Here is a 23,831-nt window from a genome sequence, read left to right as displayed (position 1 = left end):
CCTCGTCCCCTCCCGAGGGCGGGTGGCCCAGCCAGTCGGCGAAGAGGAGGAGGCGCGGAGGTGCCAACGCATCCCTCGCTCAGGCGCACCAGGCAGACCGGCTGCAGACCGGCGAGGCGGGCCTAGGAGGAGCTAAGCGCGCGTTTTCCAGATCCAGGAGCTGGTCGGAGGGCTAAAAGACCGGTTTCTTCTAGGCTGGCGGGTAGGCACGCAGGGCTGTGGAAAACCGGGCTGGGGTTGGGCGATGGAAAAAATGCTCTTTATTTACTCATCGGTCCTACGTCTAAGCTCTCGCCCTGTGCGCTCGGCGAACGCGTCCCCTGCGAGAGGAGTGGAGGGGACGGGGGTCGAGGAGCTTTTGGTCTCTGCTTAGGGCTGGGGTTTGGGGGAAGCTTCTTCGAGGCTCGTCCTGAGCCTATCTGGATTAGCCTGCTCTTGCATCCTTCTCGGCAATCTGTTCTTGGCGGGGCTGAGGCTGCTCAGAGGGTTCCGCGCCGGGAGCCTTCGGGCGGGGGGGGGGGGGTTTGGATGGAAGATGCCTTTTTACAAGAGCGGCTGGCCCGTTCATTTTCTGCGCGCTTAGGAAATGTGTTGTAACGGTAGGGTTGCCAGGTCTGCTTCCAAAAAATAGCGGACAAGCGGGGGGGGGGGGGTTAAGTAGCAAAAAAAGTAGACTGTACAGCTTTAGATTACGTACCATTTCATCATAAAGCTTTTGAATAAAAAAAAATGTCCACTATTTTGTGAAAAAAAATAGTGAACATAATGTGAAAAAAGTGGACTGTCCACTCAAATAGTGGACACCTGGCAACCCTAATGAGGCTGTCTGTCGCTGCAACCTCAGGGAAACCGGGGCAAAGAGCCGCTTCCTGGACTTTGACCCTTTTCTCCTTATACTTTTTTTTTTAATGATTTTAGTGGTATAGTTATTAGTTAAGTGCTGACTCTAGAATTTTAGTCCCATTGTAAGCATGAAAGCCAGGTGATGATTCTGGTCAGTCAGTGGCTCTCACTCCAATCCACCTGGCAGGGTTGTTATTACAGGGAAATTAGGAGGTGGGAGTAACTCACCTTGAGTTGCTAATAAAGTAATTAAAGAGTAATGAATAAACTCTTTACCGATCTAAAGAGTGAATGAATAAATAAATTCACTCCAGTAAGAATTCCTGGGCTTAATATCTGGGGGGAGGAACAGATTGAGGCCCCAAACTGCCTAGAAGCTTTCCCTGGTCTGTATTATATGTAACTATGTGGATGAATTATGCATATGTGGTGCACAGTAAATTCGTAATGCATCCTGAAAATGTTCTTCATGCAAAGGGGGCGGGCTTTGAATTAATGTGAACTCCTGCTGACTGCTTGGGCAAGTCTCTGCAACTTATTTGGCAATGTTTTTCAGAAATGATTTTCCATTGCCTCCTTCATAGGGCTAAGAGACATTGACTGGCTCAAAGTTAGGTCAGGTTTGGAGAGAGACTGGCTGAGGGGGGGCGGGAGAAGTCAAATTGGGAAATAGTCTGGAATCCCTATGTGAATGCAGTTCAATCTTATCTAGTTTTACCCAACTATCAGTCTGAGAAGATTCCTGGGAAAAGGCTTCAGCAATAAACCAGCTATCTGAATTCTTCACCTGTGCATCTGGTTGTTCACACCTGGCACCTGGTGCCTTAATCAATATGCCTAATTGACTTTCTCTTCATACATACTAGGATAAATGACTGATATATAGATATCTTTATGAGAACTCTCTAAAGGGAATGTGAGGAAGAGAACAGACATCTCAGAAGCCTGCTTATTTGGACTTCCATCCCAAAAACTGTGCCCTGGAAAATATCATAGATGTTTGCTATTTACTTTTAAATAATATTGAGCACATTTTATTATTCTTTATACTGCTTGTAAGTTCCTTTGGGAGAATATAATAAGATATAAATAATTATAAAAATGAATAAATAAATTATCCATCTTATCAGGTACTATTGAAATTCCCCTAAATTGCTTGAATCCATTCACCATATATTTTGGATTAAAAACTTTGGTACTGATACTCGGGACAAATTAAATCCTTCACTAGTGGGTCAGAATACTTCAGATTCAAGTATCAATTAAATTTGCCACATATATGGGGAATGATTGTATGGTTGGAGTTGTCCATAGAAAGACAATGATTCTTGAGCTAGAAATGTGACTAACCTCAAAAACAGATACATCTGGAATATTTTGTAATTGCCCTGATTGCAGAAATCACTGGAGTTCTTTGGAGCCAATTCTACATACTGTTACTTCCATGGAGATGGAAATTGGAGAATATCCATATATAGAAAATGTACAGTACATAAGAAATTAGCTTTTAGGATAGGACAGTATCTCTGCCCTTTTTTTTTCATTTAGCAACTAAGATGCTAATCAAAATGTAAGCAGGCAGCTAAACTGTAGAGGAATACTTCTAAGCATTTATAATTTAAAAAAGAACATTTGGTACATTTTAAATACTTAAATACAGTACAATTGTCCTCTATATTTGTGGATCAGAATGATAATTCAACCCTGCAGCCTGAAGCTGCAGTAGCTACTCATTTCCTCAAAGAGTGAATTTGTTCTTATGTAGCCAAATTGGCACCATTCACTCAAAGATGGCTAGGCTTTATCTTAAGAAGGAACTTCATAATGTAAAGATGAGGCAGTTTTCCTTAACAAGGGACTTCTCATCATTTCCACCTCAAAATCTGACTGGCCTTGTATGTGCCAGTATAGGCTGAAACCTCTTCTAGTTAATGGAACTCAGAAGCTTGGGGAATCAAACAAGCTGGTTTGCTGTTAGAAGAGGGGTTTTATACAGAAAGTTGTATACTAGCAATTACAGTGGGGACTGGCAACTCAGTTGTTAAGCCAAGGAGTTGCCAAGTGAAATTGCAGATGTGCTTATGATCTTACTTTTAGCTTTCCTTTGCTTGCAGACCTGCAAAGCAAGGACTGGTCATAAAGTTACTTTTTCATTACTGTTGAAACTCTGGGCAGTCATTAAATCAGCCAGTTACTAAACAAGGACTACCTGTAGATATTGCTTCATGCAACAACTTTAAAACTCTACTATTCATGCAAAAGGATGGTGTTATAGGCTTGGGAAAACCCCAGGGTTTGCAGAAATCCCCAAAGGATCAAGGGAGGCAAGAACCTATAGGGCAATTATCCTCTGAAAGAATTTAATGTTGAATGGCAAGCTCTGCAATAGATATTATATGTATCCAGGTGTGAGAAAAGAGAGATGGGAAAGAGAAAAGATATTTGAGTACTTTGTCACAGCTGGAATTCTGAAAAGAAATTTTCAGTGTTGCAGCATTTTTGAAGGTTACCCTTAATGTAATGAGCAGAAGATCCAGCTAGATTCGTATTCTTAGAACATGAATGTGTCATTTCTTGGCTTTCAATACTGATCATCTAATATGTGTAATGAGGATCTGGAAGTTCTTTTAAGACATGCTCTCACTGGGGAAAAAAAAAGATTGAGGTTTTTGTTTCTGGTCTTTCCCTGTAGAGACTTATTTGCAGCAGCTCTGAGGATGTTTCTGCTTGGCTCGACAAGGCTGCTGTTCTTGCCGGCTCTTCTTGGCCTGGTTTTTTCAGCTCCTGCTTCAGATAGTAAGAAAAAGGAGCAACCCCAGGAGATAGTTCTAAGCTTTCCAAAGGATGAAACTAGCCTGAATGAAATGCTCCAGGAAGTTGAGGAATTGATGGAGGACACTCAGTATAAGCTGACCAATGCAGTCAAAGAGGTAAGACTTTGCCCCAAGAGTTGGGGAAAGAATTTAATGTTTAAAGCTGATGGGGAACCTTACCACACTATGCTTTTTAAGGGGTTTAGATTAACAACAATAAAATTAAAACATAATATACCAGTGCTCCTGAAATGATTACCATTTTAACTGAATACTTGAAGAAAAGGCACGTGTCTGCGTAGTGAGAATAATGTAATAAAATGGTGGAAAATCTACCTGCTCAGCCTACTATGGTTGCATAGATTAATTTGAGTGACTTGCCTAGACCAGAGGCCTCCAACCTTTTGGGCACCAAGAACCGGTTCCATGGAGAGAGGTTTTTTCCGCGGACCGGAGGGGGCATGGTTTTGTGTGCTGCCTGCATCCCATGGATGGGGCTTTGCTTGTTTGCGCAGACCGGTTTCTGGCATGCCGTGGCCTAGTACCTGTCCATGGATTGGGGTTTGGGGACCTCTGGCCTAGACAATGAGCAAGAGAGAGTATGAAACATTAGGGGTATGAATGTTTTATTTAAGTATCACCATTATCAACATCTATTTTTATTCCACTAATATTTATATAGTTTTAGACCTCCAGGAGTTAATTCATACTTCAGGGCATGCTTTATAGTCGCTGTGCATTTTTGAAGGACTGAAATGTAACAGCATTTTCTAATCTGATCGTTTTCAAAAGAATTAATAAATGTCAAAGGCAAAGAGGGTGGAGAGAATGAGGCAGAATACAGAATATCTGTAACTCTAAAATACACACCAAAAGAATTTATTCATATTTATGTAGAAATTTAATTGCAAATCTCTTACAAAGGAGAAATGTTTGATCTTCATTTATACCTAATCTTGTTTTCTTATCTATGCTTTTATTTTATATAAAAGAAAAAAAATCACTTTTTGCTCGTCTTTCATTTTTCTTCCCCTGAAGTCACACACACATATTTTCAGGCCAGTGATATTAAGGTGGAGTATAGTTTGAGCTTGTTTCCCATCCTGATTAACTATTTTCATGATGTGAAAAATTGATACAGAGTTTTCAAGCATTTTACGTGTTGAAAAATGGAGAGATTTAATTTGGCACATTTTCCTGTTGCTGATCTTCTAATGTTAAATCAATAACTGTGAGAGAAAGTCCATCTGCTTCATTAAATATTACTGGCAGGTTTGTTGCTTTACAGACTAATTAAATATACATGCATGTTGAATTTTGGAAATGTCTTTGTGTTTTTCCCCCTTTTCTGATATAGGAGATATTTATTATCTAATAATCTTGTATCTCATATTCCACCCCCCCCCCCCCAAAAAAAAAAACCTTTCCACAAATATTCTGAATGTGCCATTTTGGAAAGAAATGATATGATTTCTTGCCAACCTACGATTAACTATGCATCGACTGGACTGGAAGCATAAATTCTGGTTTACAAAACACAGTGGTTTGTTCATATAATCCACATCTAAATAAACTAAACTGACATAGCAAAATGTGCATATCAAGCAATGAATTCCAATCCCATTTGATTTGATTTGGAGCCTCATCCTTTTCACACTAGTCAAGCTCAGAAAAATAAGCTGCATACCAAACACTCTTTGAAGAAGTAAATCCTGTTAAATAGACACTTTATAAAATAGTTAAGTTTCTAGTTGTTGTCTAATTATGTCTTTTTAAATGCTTGCTTTTTTTACTTCTGAATGCTAGACTTGTATTATTCATCTTCATGGGGCAGAGAGGGGGAAAGAGGGGGGCTTAGCTCATTGTGTCCTTAAGCTGCTCATGCCAACCTCTTAGGCAGCCAAGAAAATTCTATCTGGGCTGAGATGCTTGGGCAACAGCTTGCAAGGTATTCAGTCCAAACGGCAGGGTACCACATCCTCCCACTCTTCTATACCTTGGAATTTATTATTGGAGCCTACCTGCTAAGAAAATAATAGTTGAGTCATAAGCTGAAACAAGAGCTTGGAAGAGACCTAGGTCTGGCTTCAGTATGGTTTAGATGTTACTGTGTTACAAAATTCATAGCAGCCTACATTTCCCATGGAATTCAATTAAACTTTTTTTTTTTAGTAATTTTTGTATTAGTTCAACAACCTGCTAACCAATTGTTCTTATGTGATAATGTTTTATGTAATTGGTCCAAATAATTAAGCCATTTTCTTGAATCTCAAAAATATGGTACAACTGCAGCAAAATAATTTCTCATGATAGAAGTCATTACTCGGTTTTCTGGGTTTTCGTATTTATTTGAAACTTCTGTATGCCACTTCTCATTTAAAAACAAACCAAGCCCTCCCCCCCCTTTGATGTGATTTTGGATAAACTCCAACAATTCAAATATGTTAAAAATAACTGCAAATATATACTAAAATATTATATTAAACATATAAAGAAAAGTAGTGAAAATAATAAAATAATAACTAAGCAGAGTAAGGCTCTAATACTGGGAAAGAGATGAGCTCAACCAGCAGCAAGGTGGCTGAACTCAATTACAGGGGCAATGAATGCACCATTGAGAGATTTGAAAGAACAGATTAGGGATAGATCTTCATGGATCTATCTATATGGTTTCTAGATGTCAAAAGTAAAAAAAAACAGTGACACATAAATTGAGGAAATTAAAATGTCACACACCACTAAAACGTTATTCGAAAGCCTGAAAAACTAAATGTTCCTTTGCCTGACACTGAAAAGAGAGAGTTCTAGGGCGTAACCTGCTTGGAATGGTATTCCTTAAAGCAGGGGTCCCCAACCCCCGGTCCGTGGACCGGTACCAGGCCACAGCATGCCAGCAACCGGGCTGCACAAATAAGCAAAGCCCCATCCGCGGGATGCAGGCAGCACACAAAACCACGCCCCCTCCGGTCCGTGGAAAAATCTCTCTCCATGGAACCGGTCCCTGGTGCCCAAAAGGTTGGGGACCTCTGCCTTAAAGTAAGGCTTTATAGGTTAAAACCAGCACCTTGCCTTGGGATTGAAACCAGACTGGGAGATAGTGAAGATCACATAGAGATTGCCTGGCACATTCATACTGGTTCCAGACAGTATTGTAGCCTAAATAGAATAGCCATGGATATTATGATAACAGTATTCCAATATCTAATGGGTTGCCATAGAGAAGAAGGGGCCAACCTATTCTGAAGGCAGAACAAGGAGCAATATATGGAAACTAATCAAGGCGAGCACCAACCTAGAACTAAGGAGAAATTTCCTGACAGAACAATTAATCAGTGGAACAACCTGCCTCCAGAAGTTGTGGTTTCTCCAATACTGGAGGTTTTTACGAAGAGATTGGACAACCATTTGTCTGAAATGGTATACGGTCTCCTGCTTGAGCAGGGGGTTGGATTAGAAGACCTCCAAGGTCCCTTCCAACTCTGTTATTCTATTATTTATTTCTCTAGAAATCAGCTAGAGGGGATGTTGCTGAATATCTCCCTTGGACATGTCAATCCCTATTATTTTGTGCACTGTTTATGATACTTATGTAGGAAACTCATTCTCTTCTGTTTTTGAGTGTCATGATCTATGCTTCCCTCCTCTTCCCTGTTGCTTCCCTGGTTTGTTTGTTTGTTCATTCTTCATTGTGAATTATCTATCTGCCAATCAGCTTGACTGTTTATGTCTGGGCTTCTGAAAAGAAGTATTTGTTCTGATGATCCTGAATCTCAAAGCAGATTTGTATCTGTTATCCATTTTCTTTTCCCCTGCCCTCTCCTTGGCCACACTCTGGGGGAAAATATTTTCATGATTTTGAAAAGCATCATGTTTTTAGGGAATGGAGACAAGACAAAACAAGATTCTGGTGTGTAAAATCAAAGGTTTTTTTTAAGAATAATTTGTTCATGGATTTATTCCTCTCGCTCTCTCCTGACACACTCATTTATTCTGATCAAAAAAGCTGTTAAGTCTGTCTTCAGTATTCTTGATATTCTTGGTATAGCCCAGCTTTTATTTACATAGCTGAAAGTGATTCAGCTGTTTCGAATTTGCTTTCCTGACAGGCTGAAAAGAATGTACTTGTGGTTTCATTTGTTCTGAGATCTAGTACTTTGTACTTTCACAGTTAACTCTTCTCCCTAATATTCTGTTTTCCAACTTTATGTTGTGCTTGAACCTGCAGTTTGTATCCGGGCCTAGAGTCAAGGCTTGGATTTGGTGGACAGTGAGTGTTGTTGATTAAGAGCAGAGTGTCCTCTCACTTGCAGATGGAAACAGTGTCTGAGGCAGGCATCTGGGATGAAGCAAAAACAGCTTCCTATCAGAAGACATGTCTGGGCACGGGTGGTGCCAGTGCTTCATTTTAGAGATTAAACATAGCCTGTTTATAAAACAATCTTGTGTTTCTCTGGGATACAGCCAGCCTTGGTGTGCTTCTGCTTCTGATTTCTGTCACTGGCACATTGTGCTATTTGGACAAATGTCACTGGAATCAATGTACTTTCTTTCCATTGACGTGTTGAGAATTTTTAATTGCTGTAGAAAGCTAGAATTGCATTGATCTTCTTCTCCCACCTTCCTTTCTATCTTACGAAAAGCAGCAACAGCAAGAACGAAGCCTTTCTTTCATGTCGATAGACTTATAATAAAGGGGATCTCTGTATTGATAACAGACATCCTCACTAAACTATAAATTAGAACATAATGGTTTGATTTAATGGGTCCTTGGTGCTCTCTGAGCTTGCTTGTTTTCTTGCAAAGATTTCATTACCTAACTAGGTAATATCATCAGTGCTTATCACTAGCACTGATGTTACCTAGTTAGGGTAATGAAACCTTTGCAAGAAAACAAGCAAGCTCAGAGAGCACCATAGGACCCCTCATTTCAATTCTGAGCTATAAATATTCTCCTTCATTGGTTTGATTTAAACTCCTGGAAATTATACCTCTAATTAATTATGCTGGCCCTGTTCATATAGTTTTGTATCAGTGTACAATCAACGTGTTGATTCTTATAGATCAAGTGATAATTCAAGTATTAAAGCGGAATTGTGGGTACTAGTCAAGGTTCTTATTTTGCTCACAGTTTTCAGCCTTGTGCTTAGTTTTGATTTGACAACTGTAAAATGAAACTGAAAACTGACTGCCTAACAGCCTTAACATGATTTGCCCATTGTCTGTCATAAGAATGTGGTGTGCGATAATCCCCAAACTGAAAATTAACTCCGCAGTTAGGGAAAGATGGGACAGTTCTCTTACGAACAGAGTTTGACTGGTATTTGGCAGAATGATCTATGTTGCCAATAGGATCTGGCCTGGAGTGTGCCATTTGTATTCAGATTTGATCCTTCATTTTATGATAATTTTGTTTTTCCTTCCCAACAATTTTATTCCTCTGTGATTGGTTAAATTGTAAATTTTTAGTTGTGAGTACAGTGAGAATAAAAAATTGTGGTAATTTGTTTATTTATTTGCAAAATTTCAAAATGATACCTGGCAGATCACAGTGAAAAAAACATGTTTTTAATCTCTTGAAAGGAAATATGAGCAAATAGGATGGGGCAGTTCTCCTTACAGGAGATGGTCTTGGACATAGCTAGAAGGCAAGCCATGAAGAGCTTTATAGATGCGTGTTTGGTAATAGATTATAGATGGATAGTAAACTCCTTAGGTTACCAATAATAGTAATAATAATAATAATAATAATAATAATAATAATAATAATAATAATAATAATAATAATAATAATAATAATAATAATAATAATAATAAAAAAAGTTGGAAGGGACCTTGGAGGTCATCTAGTCCAACCCCCTGCTCAGGCAGGAAACCCTACACCATTTTGGACAAATGGCTGTCCAGTCTCTTCTTAAAAACTTCCAGTGTTGGAGCATTCACCGCTTCTGGAGGCAGGTTGTTCCACTGGTTAATTGTTCTAACTGTCAGAAAGTTTCTCCTTAGTTCTAGGTTGCTTCTCTCCTTGATTAGTTTCCATCCGTTGCTTCTTGTCCTGCCTTCAGGCGCTTTGGAGAATAGCTTGACTCCCTCTTCTTTGTGGTAGCCCCTGAGATATTGGAACACTGCTATCATGTCCCCCCTCGTCCTTCTCTTCATTAAACTAGACATACTCAATTCCAGCAGCCGTTCCTTATATGTTTCAGCCTCCAGTCCCCTAATCATCTTTGTTGCTCTTCTCTGTACTCTTTCTAGAGTCTCAACATCTTTTTTACATCGCGGTGACCCTGTGTTCCTGACTCAGATAGCTCAAAATAAGCAGCATCAGATTTTTTCTGATGAAGAGTAGTTATTCCTGACTACCTTTAAGCAGCTCTTTTTTCTTGATTGGCTTTCTATGTATTTGCTAAAGGCAAACAGGATATGTTCATTTGCTCTTTGGGTTAGGGCAGGTACCCAAGATTTAAGAGAAGGTGTGGACTATTTTGTCCTAGAGCTCAAATAACAAGCATTGCCAACTGTTTCTTTTCAAAGATTGAATAAGATAGCAGAGAGGACAAGTAATTGTAAAAGTCTTTGTAATCATTTGTCAAAGAAACATATTCTAGACTGTTCCTGTTTTTTTATATATTTTTTCTTTACTGTCTTTCACGAATGAACATTTTATTTAACTCCACGTCGAATGTGTTTTCCTCCTATAATGAAAAGTATAAGTTGCAATATTTTTAGTTTTATCATGGTCATTACTGAAGTAATAATATACTGTAAATATGTATTTCATATTCTTGAGTTTACCTCAAATATCTACATGAAAGAATATTTTTGTTTGCAATCCATACACATTAATGTTTGGTATAAAGGCTGGAGAGCAACTTTTGATTATATCTATTCATATTCATAAGGATAACATAGCTCTGTAATTTTACTAAATTGGTAATATAGCATCAGGAAATTGAAGTTTAATTAGTAATTACCATGGATGTAGCATAGAAGCTCAGAATACTGGAGAAAGAATTGCAGTCTCCAGAGAAAATAATTAGGAATAAAATCTTAAGAAAAAATTGCTTCTGGTTTGAAATGTGTTATTGCTGCCAACTTGTTCTTCCTTTCCAAAAGATCACCTTTCACTTTCAAAAGGATATTCCATATCCTCTGCCACCAAAACTGCATAACAAACTTCTCTGTATTGGAAAATAAATATTCTGCAGTTTCAGACATGGCAGACAGTACCACAAATAGTAAAGTTTTGAATGAGGTTTCTGTATATGTATATTGCTCTATAAATTTAATAACTTTGCATGGATAATGAAGTCAGTCACTTGTTCTTTGCAAAGCTGAGTCTATCTGGAAATATATATTTAGTGATGTAAATGTTTATATGGTATTTGTAACTTTAAATATAATCTTTCTAGATGGAAGCAGAAGAAGACGGCTCTAAAAAGATAATGGGAATTGAATTTCAGAAGCTTCCTGCCAATTACCATAATAAATCCTACACAGATACAAAAGTTGGAAATAAAACTATACATAGACATCAAGAAATTGATAAGGTGAAATGTTTTTATTTATGCATTTGTATATGTATTTCATATAGTCTTCACTGTTTTTCTTTAACTTAGTGTTCACCAGATGCATTGGTAGTATAAATTTCAGAAAGCACCCATCTGTAGTTTTTTAAAGATATGTTTGGTTTAAGAAGTTGCAGAGTTTGGAGTCTTATTTTATTATATACTTTGAAGCACCTTTTTGGCTTCAAATCTAAACTATTGCATAACTCTAATAAAATTTTGTGGTTTAGCCCTCCAGTTTCTGGTGAGATCTCTAGAAGCTCTTTTAAAGCAACTGTGGGCAACATTTTTAAACTGACTGCGTACTTCTTACTTGCTGGCATGGCTCCAAAAGCTGTATAAGAGAAAGGTTTAATAACGGTAGTGGTGGGGATATTGGGGGCATTTTGACAAATTCTAAGGGTAAAAGTGAAATGTTTTTCCTCAGAGGCCTAATGTACTGATTCCTGCTTTATTTTTTTTTTTCAAAAAATAGCAGAAAGTTGCACAGCTAAACCTTGGCCATTTTTCCTCTAGAAATATAGATTAGAGATATTTCATAGATTCTGCAGGCTGCTCTAAAAAAGCCTCTCCAGTTGAAACAGACCACCGCCTATAAGGGTTGACCAGCATTAAGCAGCACATCTATTAACCCCTTTTTAACATCATTAAAAAAAAGTAAAAAAACGGTCTTGGATTGCCACAGATCCCTCTCTGTAGTAAAATCGGTTTCATGACAGATTAGTCTTCTTTTTTTTGCAAATAGTGGTTATGTTTGTAACTTCATTAACATGTAATTCCTTCAGATTTTTTATATATAATACTTCGTCTAGAGATACTGCATGGTGTTCTGTGAAAGACTAAGGTCAAATCCCATTTCTCTGCTCCAAACTCAAATTCCACCAGTTTCATGACACAATTCCAAAGTGTCTGATTCATAATAATTATAAAGTGATAGTTCTGTTCATAGAGCTAAATAAAAAAAACAGCACTAGAACATTATTTAAAATCATTGCTTTGCTGTGTTCTTGTTTTACTCTCTTAGGTAACGGATAATAAAACTGGATCTACTAGCTACTCTGAAACTATTATTACATCAATACAAGAAGGCAGAAAGAGAAATCATGTAAGTAATTCTTTTTTTGAAAAACAACATATCAATAAATTTCTTCAGTAAAAGTTGTCAATATGGCATAACTAAACATAGGATTGTTTGAGTCCATTATAATATACATTATTTATATTTATAGGCTACTCTGGTGACTGTAATTTGTCAGTGGTTATAAGATAGGCCATTTGTCCAGGCATACTGTCATGCATTTTAAAGTAATTATCACTAAATTCTCTAAATTATTGGGATGTTTGGTCTTGCAAATGGAAGATACTTGGAGGGAAAATTGCAATATAATTAATATTGATTTTAGCTTGCTTGTGGCTTTGATATGTAATTTCCGATTGTATGGATATGAAATATTTAGTGCAAACAGTATTGCTTAAGGCAATATGGAATAATATAATAACTTAATACAAGACACAAACATGATCAGAAATTAGATTTGTACTCCTTGCTTCTGATTACAAAATAACCAGTAAGCTTTCCTCTGGGTTCCATGATAAGCAGAGAAAATGTTGTAGAATAATCACCCATCCTTAAATCTATAACTTGTGTAACTTTCATTCACATGTTTTTATATAGATTTAATCATGCTATTTTTTATTTGGAATTCTCTTGAATTTATTTGCTTTCGGTGTCAATTAGTAGATAACTGTTCAGATAACTATCTTTGAGATGTTTGAGAAAACTTGTGTTGTATCTTATGTTTCTGCATATACTGATAAAATTGGTGAATCGGACATCTGGCACCTTTTTATCATTTTCAAGAATAGACTTTTTAGGGCCTATTAAAAATTAAGCGTATTTAATTACATGTGAGAAGATCAGTCACCAGAAAAGTTATTAGAAATGGTTTTGATGAAATAACTTGAGAGTCTTCACCCCAAGAAGCTAAATTATATGTACCTTAGGCTTTAATTTACTTGAGAGATGCTATTTTTTCTTAAAATAATTTAAAATAGGAAAATTGTACTAGATTTTATGAGAATTATTTTTTCAGTCTAATCTGCCTTTCTTGGGGAGATTCATTTTTAACTCAGGCCCATCTTTCTTTCAAATAAATAGTTAAATATCCACCAATAAATCATTAGGATTGTAGTGGTATATGAATTCCTGGGAACTATTAACTTATGTATGGTATTAAGACTGATGGAAAAAGCACTAAAGTTTCCATGCATTTATTGCTTACTGCTTACTTCAAATTTGATTTCAAATCTGCAGGTATAAACAATTTTGAAAACTGCAGCTGCTGTGTAGTCCAGCAAAAATAATGCTATCACACTAAAATGTTTTATTACTTGCTGTTTTCACTTTAACAAGAAGCCAAGTCTGCTGTAATATACTCTCAAAGTAATTAACAAATCAGTGCTGAAACAGAAGCAATAGAAACTAAAAGCAGCAAATTAAAACCATACATTCATGTATTTTTTAGAAAGATGCATGTTTGGTTGAATGTAATTAAGATGGATAGCACATGGAGGAGAAATAAAAAAACAGAGTTCTTGCCATGGAAAAAATAATTACAGCTGATTGTACCATCCTTTGACTGTTGCTAGAGGATTTTAAATTGCACTCCCTGAAGCATTGAAGATGTTACCTAGTCAGGTAATGAAATGTCTGCAAAAAAACAACCCAGTTCAGAGAGCACCACAGACTCCATCAGCCTCTGATTACTGTAAATGCGGTAATGAAAGTGATTCTGATACCATCATAATGTAAGCCACAGTGATATCACATTAGTAGCATGTGCATGTTACTGTTGTTGTGGAAGTGGCCCAGTTATATAATTTATTTTTAATATGTGACAGCAGTTCACAAGTCATGTCATTTCTCTGATGACATTATGATGCACATGTCATTGTCTGCCCACTAGCTTTCATTACCAAACAGGAAACTTTTAAATTACTTTCAGTATGATAAAGAGTTCATTTCATTTCATTTTCATTTTATTTGATTTATATCCCGCCCTTCTCCCGACGGGACTCAGGGCGGCTCACAACATGTTTAAAACAAAAACATACCCACAATCCCCGCCAAATAAAACCAATTAAAACCAAATATTTTAAAGTTGTGTTTAAAATTTTCTAAAAAATAAACCCAATTTAAAATCCTCCCTAGGCCAGGCCCGCTTATTGGAAAAGCCATGTCTTGAGGGCGCGGCGGAAAGTAAGGAGATCCGGAATCGTCCGGATCTCGCGGGGTAGTTCGTTCCAGAGGGCAGGGGCACCCACAGAGAAGGCCCTCCCCCTGGGGGTCGCCAGCCGACATTGCTTGGCCGACGGCACCCTGAGGAGACCCACTCTGTGGGAGCGTACCGGTCTATGGGAGGGAATCTGTGGCAGAAGGCAGTCTCGGAGATAGCCAGGTCCTATGCCATGGAGCGCTTTAAAGGTGGTAACTAACACCTTAAAGCGCACCCGGAAGGCCACTGGCAACCAGTGCAGCTCGCGCAGCAGCGGTGTTACGTGGGAGCGACGAGTCCCTCCCAACACCGCCCGCGCGGCCGCATTCTGGACCATTTGGAGCCTCCGGATGCTCCTCAGAGGGAGCCCCATGTAGAGGGCATTACAGTAGTCCAGGCGGGAGGTGACGAGAGCATGAGTGACTGTGCGCAAGGCGTCCCGGTCCAGAAAAGGCCGGAACTGGTGAATCAGGCGAACCTGATAAAACGCCCCCCTGGTCACGGCCGACAAATGGTCATCCAATGTCAGCCGCGAATCCAGGAGGACTCCCAAGTTGCGTGCCCTCTCTGAGGGGGCCAAGATTTCGCCCCCTATAGTCAGCAATGGCGTCAGCTGGCTATGCCGAGGCGCCGGCAACCACAGCCACTCGGAATGTTAAATAACATTCTACTTGGTTCCTTTGTGTTTCTTTACCATATAGTTACAAGTAGTTTGTTCTGTTATACATTTTTTATATAAACATAATGCATATTTCCTGAAATAGGCTTATTTCTTAGTTGTCATGTTTAGAATCATTTCTGCCCTACCTGGTTTGTAAGGATGTGTCTTAATTTTCCTTTAAATGTTGTTTTCAATAAAAACAAAAACTATTTCTCAATATTATTTTCACCACGTCACCATACCTCAATTTTTGTGTTGAGTTTAGGAATGTGATAATGAGGTTTTTAACAGAGGAAAGCATGTAAATCATAATAACAGGGTTGCATGGGTAATGCATGTGTAGAAAAAAAAAAGCCTTTACATTTTAAAGTTAAAGGTTTTAGATCAGATGTTATAAATAGGCTCTGGTGTCACATGGATTCCATTTTATATCTGTTGAAGGATACCTCTTGAGGGCCCCAAATTCTTGTTGATTACAGGATCTGCTATTAATTGCCCGCAGATACTGTCATCTTTGTTTCATAGAGCAGTTCAACAGAATGGATTTCTCTTCTCTGAGACAAAGTGATTCTGTTTATGATTCATTCTTGCGTACTGAGTGCTCTTTCCATGACTATTGTGTGCATATTGTGCATCTGAGCAGAAAGAACTGGTATGTTGATTTTTAAAAAAAAAATTTTGAGTTAGACTGGACCAGATATTTAGGATTTTATGACAAACATCTCATCTACTAGATGAGAAGAGGGAGTCAAGCTGTTCTCCAAAGTACCTGAAGGCAGGACAAGAAGCAATGGATGGAAACTAATCAAAGAGAAAAGCAACCTAGAACTAAGGAGAAATTTCCTGACATCGAGAACAATAATCAGTGGAACAACCTGCCTCCAGAAGCAGTGAATGCTCCAACACTGGAAGTTTTTAAGAAGAGGCTGGATAGCCATTTGTCTGAAATGGTATAGGGCTTCTATACCAGGGGGTTGGACTAGAAGACTTCCAAAGTCCCTTCCAACTCTATTACTATTATTATTGTTATTATTTACTATGACTCTGTCTTACAAATTTTAGTGTTTGTAAGGAGGGTGTCCTTTCTTCTGATCTAAGAAATAAGATGGAAACCTCTTTTTTGACACTTAACCTATACAGAAGGGAAGTAAGGGCCAACATTTTGACATAACAAAAACATGTATTCAGTTTAATGGTTGAGAGAAAAGAACTCTGGTCTTATTGGTTAAACAGTACATCACTTTGTTAATAACTCCACATTTGGCTTTATTGTCACTAACTTAGCAAAGCTAATCAGACATAAGTTTTTGGTGTATCTTCACAGGAAAAAGTTTTTTATTCATTCTAAGGCACTCTCCACACCTGGATTCTGCGACATGCTGCTATAGATATAATCAGCATAATAAGCAACATGTTTATGCAGCCCAGCAGTTGAACAAAAAAGATAAAGTCATAAAATTTGGAAATATTCTTCATGTTCTATATTTTAGGGAATGTAGCATTGCAAGGATCTAAAAAGTCAACTTCTTATTTTTAACCAGAAGATAAAACATTTGGGACAAGTCTTTTTAAAAAAGTCATCATTTTCATTGCTTTCCTTTTCTGAAAGGGATAACTCACAACTGGATGACAACCACTAACATAATTGTGTGTCACTTGTGGAACTGCATTGGATTGAGCACAGTTGATAGAAGGAGACCAGGTTTTTTATTGGTTTCTAGATTGTGACTAGCATGTTTGTTTTGTCCATCCACCATCCAGGTTGGATCAAGCCACAGTAACTGCACTTGTAATTTGATCAATACTGTGTTTCCCCGAAAGTAAGGCCCGGTCTTATTTTGCCTCCAAAAGAGGCATTAGGTCTTATTTTCAGACCGTGTCTTATAATTTTCATGATACCTGCCTCGCCTCGCGGCGGCGGCACCAACAGCCCCATCCAGCAGGAGCCCGCATGGCTGATGGCCCACTTCTGTGTGGCCGCTCGTGGCAGGAGGCCACGTGGCATATTGCACCACTGCTGCCACAACGAGGTGAGGCAGTTGGGGGAGGGGGTGGAGCTGCCGCATGCACCCCACAGCCGCTTCCTTCAGCCCCCCCCCCCAGCCAGGTCATTCCTTGCCCGGTGACCTTCCCTTTCACTCCCCTCCCAAGCCAGACTGCCATGCTATGGAGGATGGGTGGGGTAGGCCTGGTCCCCCTCTGCCGTTTTGGAGCCAGGGGGGAGTGATGGCGAAAGGCTATGTTGCTGCTATGCGCCGCTGGAGGGGCTTTCTTCACGCTTCACCCAACAGATTACCTGCTCAGCAGCAGCTGCTGCCTCCTCCGCCAACTCTCCCATGGCTTGTGGCGTGACTGGGTGGCACAAGCCTCCCCCGACATCTCCCTTCACCAGTCCTCCGTCGCCGCCATTGGAGAGAATGGAGAACAGGGAATGGAGCGGCTCTGCACAGTGATGCAGACCAGAGAAGAGCACTTGCTTGCCGCCCTGCATCACCCCGCATTTTCCTTCTCCGTTCTGAAAATGGCAGCCCCATTTCCTGCTGTTTCTCCTCCCGAAAGCAAAAAAATTTCAACACTAACCTGCTTTCCAGCTCTGGTGCGTTTCTCTCCTGCTGCAGGGAAACAAGAGTTTGTGGATCTAAAAATAGTTCAGTCAGACCGTCCAACTTCTCCCAAGATTTTTTTTCCGTGAGAAAAAATCCCTCCCCCTGGCTCTGAAACGGTGGAAGGGAACCGGGCCTACCCCACCCATCCTCCGTAGCATCGCAGTCCAGCTCGGGAGGGAAATGAAAGGGAAGGTCACTGAGCAAGGAATGGCCTGGCTGGCGGGGGGGCTAAAGGAAGCAGGTGCGGTGCTCATGGGACAGCTCTACCCCATCTGCCTTGCTTCATTGTGGCAGCAGTGCGATATGGCAGCAGCGTGATGTACTGCGCAGCCTCCTGCCTCATTGCGGTAGCAAGGTGGGATGGATGGGTGGGGTCCTAATTTTTGGAGTAGGGCTTATTTTTGGAGTAGGGCTTATATTAGGCCCACCCCCAAAAATCAGGGTAGGTCTTTTTTGGGGGGGTGGGGCTTATTTTCGGGAAAACATGGTAGTAGTAAGTATACTGCCTCAGCAGGTGGCAACCGCTACCTGAGCTCAGATGATCTTAGAAGCTAAATAGGAATCGGCCGTGGTTAGCATTTGGGTGAAGGATGCCAAGAATTTTATTGGAGTTAACCAATTTGGGAAGTTGTAGAAACCTTTTAGAAGAAGGCTGTGATGAATCTTTTCTGTGGATACTGCCTGCAGGAGATAAGCTTGATTTGAGGGTGTCTTTACTTTTGCTTCTTTTAGTGAACACATTTGACTTTTATCCATGTATGCAGTTCTTATGCTGTCTACACAGTTCGTAGATTTTTCCATGGAGACTTGCTGAAACCCTACCTTTCTTTAAAAGGTCTTGCAGCTAAAGTACTTTTGATTCTTACATGAAACACAGCATATTTCCATATTCAATCCATATTCCATATTCAAATATTCAAGATAGTGCCTTAAAAAAATAAATCAGAGAAGGAAAGGCAGGGAAAAACACATTAAATATTTAGTCTTCAGATGGGCCAAGCAGAATGAGTGGAAAACTTAATAGCTATCAGCAGGAGACTTTTGGACAAGAAGGAGCTGCTGCAAAGAATTAAAACAGACGTGATTGCTTTTTTTCCTGTCAGAAGACAGCTACCTATTGAGACCGACAGCATGAATGCTGGCCATCGAACCAACATCAGGAATATAAATCAGACTTTATGGGAGGAGGGCTTTTGGAAGTAACTACTACTTTGTGGAAGCGTGGCTAGGAAAGCCATAGATACTCAAACATGCCTAAATAAGGCTAATGGTATTAGGAGTAAAAGTTTAAAAGGAGAGCCAAACAGGGAAGCCACTCTTCAGTAGGGTAAAGCCTTGTTTTATCCAGAACTGTTGGACTTCAGTTCTGATATCACCTTGTCACAGGGATTGCTAAATGTAAACGTATTTGCACAGCCTTTCTTCGTTCATAATAAGGATGCAGGAAATGGGTGGAGAGGCTCACTCTTTGTTTAATAAAATCGAAGACAGCTTGGGTCTGGCTAATCCATTATTTCTTGGTTTGTCTTCAGGGTTCAGTCTTCAGTTTATGCAACTATAAATCAATAACTATGAATCAATAACTTTGATCGCTCAGTGAAATTCTTGGTCAAATTTAAATTATGAGGCAAAAATTGTTTCACTTTTTTGGTATAACTTGGAAGTTTAATCACTAAATCAGTGTTAGGGAAAATTTTCTTCAGTACAGTAAGTTACTGTGGAGTGTATTTGCTATGTGCATATAGTTCTTAACTTTTGAGCCTTGAGTTTCGGTCTAAGTTGTTGCAATAGTAAAGTTGAGGCACCATGTGATTGGACTTGTTATGTGAATCACATGGCCATTAAGCAAATCAATTTTCTGAATGGGCAGTTTTTGCATTGCAAATCATAGTGTCATGGTTCCGACAGACAGAGACAAATAAAGCAGAACTCCGGCTTGTAAGTTCCTCAAAGAACATGTTTATTGATTCAAAGTATCGGCATGTCAAAAACGAAACCAAGTCTGAATAGACAGTAACAATCCCCAATACAAAGTTAAGAAATCCCACCCTAAAGCTATGCATGCTACTGCGTTCCCCAATACAACTTCTTGGTGGGCTTTTCACAAAATGCCCAGCCTGCAGTTCTGGGAGCAGCCGATGACCTTGGTTCCCATGGGAAAAAATCTGTTTAGTTTAGCGAAGCACCTGGTAAACCCCCCTCCCTCCGTGCTGTGTCAACCGAAAATGAGTAGGAAATGGCTGCAGCCACGCTCATTTTTAAAGTTGATACATAGTTATGTAACTACAGGTCACTGTAAATGTCAGTCAGTTGCCTAGTGCCTCCCCATCACATGACTGCAGGTGAGGGGCAGCTGTAGTTGTAACTTTGAGGATGGGTTGTAAGTAGCTTTTTAAAAGTTTGTTTAAAAGTTGTTAGACTGTCTGCATTTTTTTATTTATTTGATGTATGTATTGAAAAAAGTGTACCAAAGTGTTAGACTCTGTTTGTTATTGGAATGTTTGATTTTATATGATTAAATAAATTAGTCCAATACAATGTTAGGCAATCAGTCAGAGAGAGCCATATATATCGTATTTTCCGGCGTATAAGACGACTTTCTAAACCCTGAAAATCTTCTCAAAAGTTGGGGGTCGCCTTATACGCCCAGTCGTCTTATACGCCGGAAAATACGGCCGAGCCGGCCACATGTTTCCCCAGGCCAGGCCGGGCCGGGCAGCAGTCATGGCTGGTGTGGCGGCCGGCGGGAGCATCGCACCCCGCAAAGCCGAGCCGGCCATATGTCTTCCCAGGCCGGGCCGGGCGGCAGTCATGGCTGGGCTGGCGGCCAGCGGGGCATCGCACCTCGGGAAGCCGAGCCGGCCACATCTCTCCCCGGGCCGCGCGGCAGTCAGGCATGAAGCTCGCCTGGCTGCCACAGGGCTCTCCGCCGCCCGGCCCCATCGGTAATGCCTTCCTCGGCCACTTTCGGGGAGCTGCCGCCGCCCTCGGTGCTGCAGGAGAAGGAGACCTTGGGCTGCGAGGGCGGCGGGGCTGACGGCGATTGGGACCCCCCCTCGTCCCCGCGGCAGCACTCCCCATTGCAGCCGCGGCCGCCCATGGTGCACCCCGCCTTGGCGCCCTCCTCTTGCGATGGCTAAGTGGCTGAGGATGCGGCGGGAGCGGCGGCCGGGTCGGGGCAGCGGCAGTGACCCTGACGATGCTGCAGTGTCCGCTGCCGGAGCCGCTGCCTCCCCGCCCGTTCGGCTGAGGACGCAATGGGGGCGGCGGCCGGGAGCTGTTGCCTCCCGTCCTCCCCCTCCCTGCCCGTTCGGCGCCGTCTGCCTTTCATTCTCTCTCTCTCCTAACCTGGAGGGAGAGGGAGAGAGAGAAAGAGAAGAGAAAGAGGAAAGAAAAAGAGAAGAGAGAGAGAGAAAGAGGAAAGAAAGAGAAGAGAAAGAGAGAGGAAAGAGGGAAAGAGAAAGAGGAAAGAGAAAGAGAGAGAAAGTTAGAGGAAAGAAAGGAAGAGAAAGAGAGAGGAAAGAGAGAGAAAGTTAGAGGAAAGTGAAAGAGAAGAGAGGAAAGAGAGAAAGAGGAAAGAGAAAGAGAGGAAAGAGAGAGAAAGAAGAGAGAGGAAAGAGAAAGAGATAAAGAGGGAGAGGAAAGAGAGGGGGAGAGGAAAGAGAAAAAGAGAGGAAAGGGAGGAGAGGAAAGAGAAAGAGGAAAGAGAAGAGAGAGGAAAGAAGAAAGAGAGGAAAGAGAAAGAGATAAAGAGGGAGAGGAAAGAGGGGGGAGAGGAAAGAGAAAAAGAGGAAAGGGAGAGGAAAGAGAAAGAGAGGAAAGAGAAAGAAGGGGGAGAGGAAAGAGAAAATGAGGAAAGAGAGAAAGAAAGAGGGGGAGAGGAAAGAGAAAATGAGGAAAAAGAAAAAAGATTGAGAAAAGAGGAAAGAGAAAGGAAAGAAGAGAAAGAGGAAAGAGAGAGAGACACAGAAAGAGAGAGGAAAGAGAGAAAGTTAGAGGAAAGAGAGAAAGAGGAAAGAGAAAGAAAGAGAGGAAAGAAAGGAAAGAGAGAGGAAAGAGAGACAGAGACAGAGAGAGACCCTTTTGACATCTAAAATGAAGATAACACTGCATATATCCTTTTTTACCTTTATTTTATATATACACACACAAACATACACACACACACACACACACACACATACACACACACACACACACACATCATAAAGGTAAAAAAGGATATATGCAGTCTTATCTTCATTTTAGATATCAAAAGGGTTTTGCGACTCCCAGTGTTTTGTTTTCGGTGGGAAACATGTCCAAGTGGCTCTTTGAGTGTTTTGGGTTGCCTACCCCTGATATAGTCCAAACTCTATATTTTAACTGGAAAAGTTGGGGGTCGTCTTATACGCCCAGTGGTCTTATACGCCGGAAAATACGGTACACAGACCAGTTTTTCTTGTTTTCATGTTGGAAGAAATGTGCACTTTCTATGTATTTGGTCTGTAGTCTGGGGCATGTAATTTGGAGAAAACTCATCAAAGAGATAGTCTAAAGCACTTTTGAAACATTAGGATCAGATGGGCTGTATAGAAACACTGTCTATAATTCATTTTGGGGCATCAGGATTGTTTTATTACTCTTGTTATGTAATGCAGTATTGAGACACTGCTATCCTAGGTGCCTTTGGAGCAAAAATGCATCTTTGGTCGCATGCAGTTTTACTGAATAACCACACTTTTCTTTTGCTGAAGATTTGTTATTCTTTTTCTCAGGAGTGCATAATAGATGAAGACTGTGAAATTGGGAAATACTGTGCATTTTCTGATTTGATGTACAACTGTCACATTTGCAAACCTCAACACGCAGTGAGCATTTTATCTTTATCCACTTTTTTTCTATCTATAAGTTGATAAGTTAGGGTTAAATTTTAGAAGATTGAATATCAGGCTACGTTTGTTGCATTATGCCTATGCATAATGTCTCACCTTGAAGGTTCCAGGACCTGACAATTTTGTGCATAAACAAGACAGTTTCTAAAGTTGGAAAAGCATGGATAAAATGGTTTCTGAATACTTGCACTTTATTACCCAATTCTGTAAAATGTAAAATATGTTTTAGAGCAAGATCACATAAAGTATTAATACCACTTTACAATGCCTTGGTAAGGCCACACTTCGAATACTGCATCCAGTTTTGGTCACCACGAGACCAGTTTTGGTCTCACCAAGATGGTGAGACTCTAGAAAGAGTACAGAGAAGAACAATAAAGATGATTAGGGGACTGGAGGCTAAAACATATAAGGAACGGTTGCTGGAACTGGGTATATCTAGTTTAATGAAGAGAAGGACGAGGGGGGACATGATAGCAGTGTTCAGGGGCTGCCACAAAGAAGAGGGAGTCAAGCTATTCTCCAAAGCGCCTGAAGGCAGGACAAGAAGCAACGGATGGAAACTAATCAAGGAGAGAAGCAACCTAGAACTAAGGAGAAACTTCCTGACAGAACAATTAATCGGTGGAACAACCTGCCTCCAGAAACTGTGAATGCTCCAACACTGGAAGTTTTAAAGAAGAGACTGGACAGCCATTTCTCTGAAATGGTATAGGGTTTCCTGCCTGAGCAGGGGGTTGGACTAGATGACCTCCAAGGTCCTTTCCAATTATTATTATTATTATTATTATTATTATTATTATTATTATTATTATTATTATTATTATTATTATCATCATCATCATCATCATCATCGTCGTTATTCTTGTTTGCTTGAAATTCTTCAAAAATAACTTGCTTTCCATTTTGCACAGGTGTCTTGTACTATAGTGAATGTTTAAATCAGTTTAGCAATTAAAATAGCATATTACCATTAATTCATTGGAGTATATATTCTTTGGGTATTATTTTAGGAACATTTTTTCTCTTTTCCACAAACAGACTGTCAGATGACGGTTTGAATATTTTGCCTCTGTATCACTGCACTAACATTGTAGTGTCACTGCAAATTTCATCATGTTCTCTTCTAAAACAATAAAAATACAGGCACTTTAAAAATCTCCAGACTTATTTGAGATTTGACATGCATTGCTG

The 23,831-nt window shown here is 40.1% G+C and overlaps 1 protein-coding gene across 1 annotated transcript in view; it reads left to right on the top strand.

Moving 5' to 3' along the window:
* The first annotated feature begins 114 nt into the window (after positions 1-114).
* LOC107299127 (dickkopf-related protein 3-like) overlaps positions 115-23,831 on the top strand; it is a 36,542-nt gene continuing 12,825 nt past the window's right edge. Inside the window, exons 1-5 of the mRNA XM_015828495.1 lie at positions 115-202; positions 3,536-3,773; positions 11,066-11,203; positions 12,246-12,326; positions 22,521-22,613. Of these exons, the coding sequence (XP_015683981.1) occupies positions 3,561-3,773; positions 11,066-11,203; positions 12,246-12,326; positions 22,521-22,613 (525 nt within the window). The 5' untranslated portion in view covers positions 115-202; positions 3,536-3,560. The remainder of the gene's footprint in view (positions 203-3,535; positions 3,774-11,065; positions 11,204-12,245; positions 12,327-22,520; positions 22,614-23,831) is intronic.

The sequence above is a fragment of the Protobothrops mucrosquamatus genome, unplaced genomic scaffold (assembly GCF_001527695.2).
Source record: "Protobothrops mucrosquamatus isolate PMUCROS unplaced genomic scaffold, P.Mucros_1.0 scaffold4579, whole genome shotgun sequence".
NCBI classification, from domain to species: domain Eukaryota; kingdom Metazoa; phylum Chordata; class Lepidosauria; order Squamata; family Viperidae; genus Protobothrops; species Protobothrops mucrosquamatus.
Note: the sequence above shows the minus strand (reverse complement) of the source record. Positions and strands in the feature narration are given on the sequence as shown.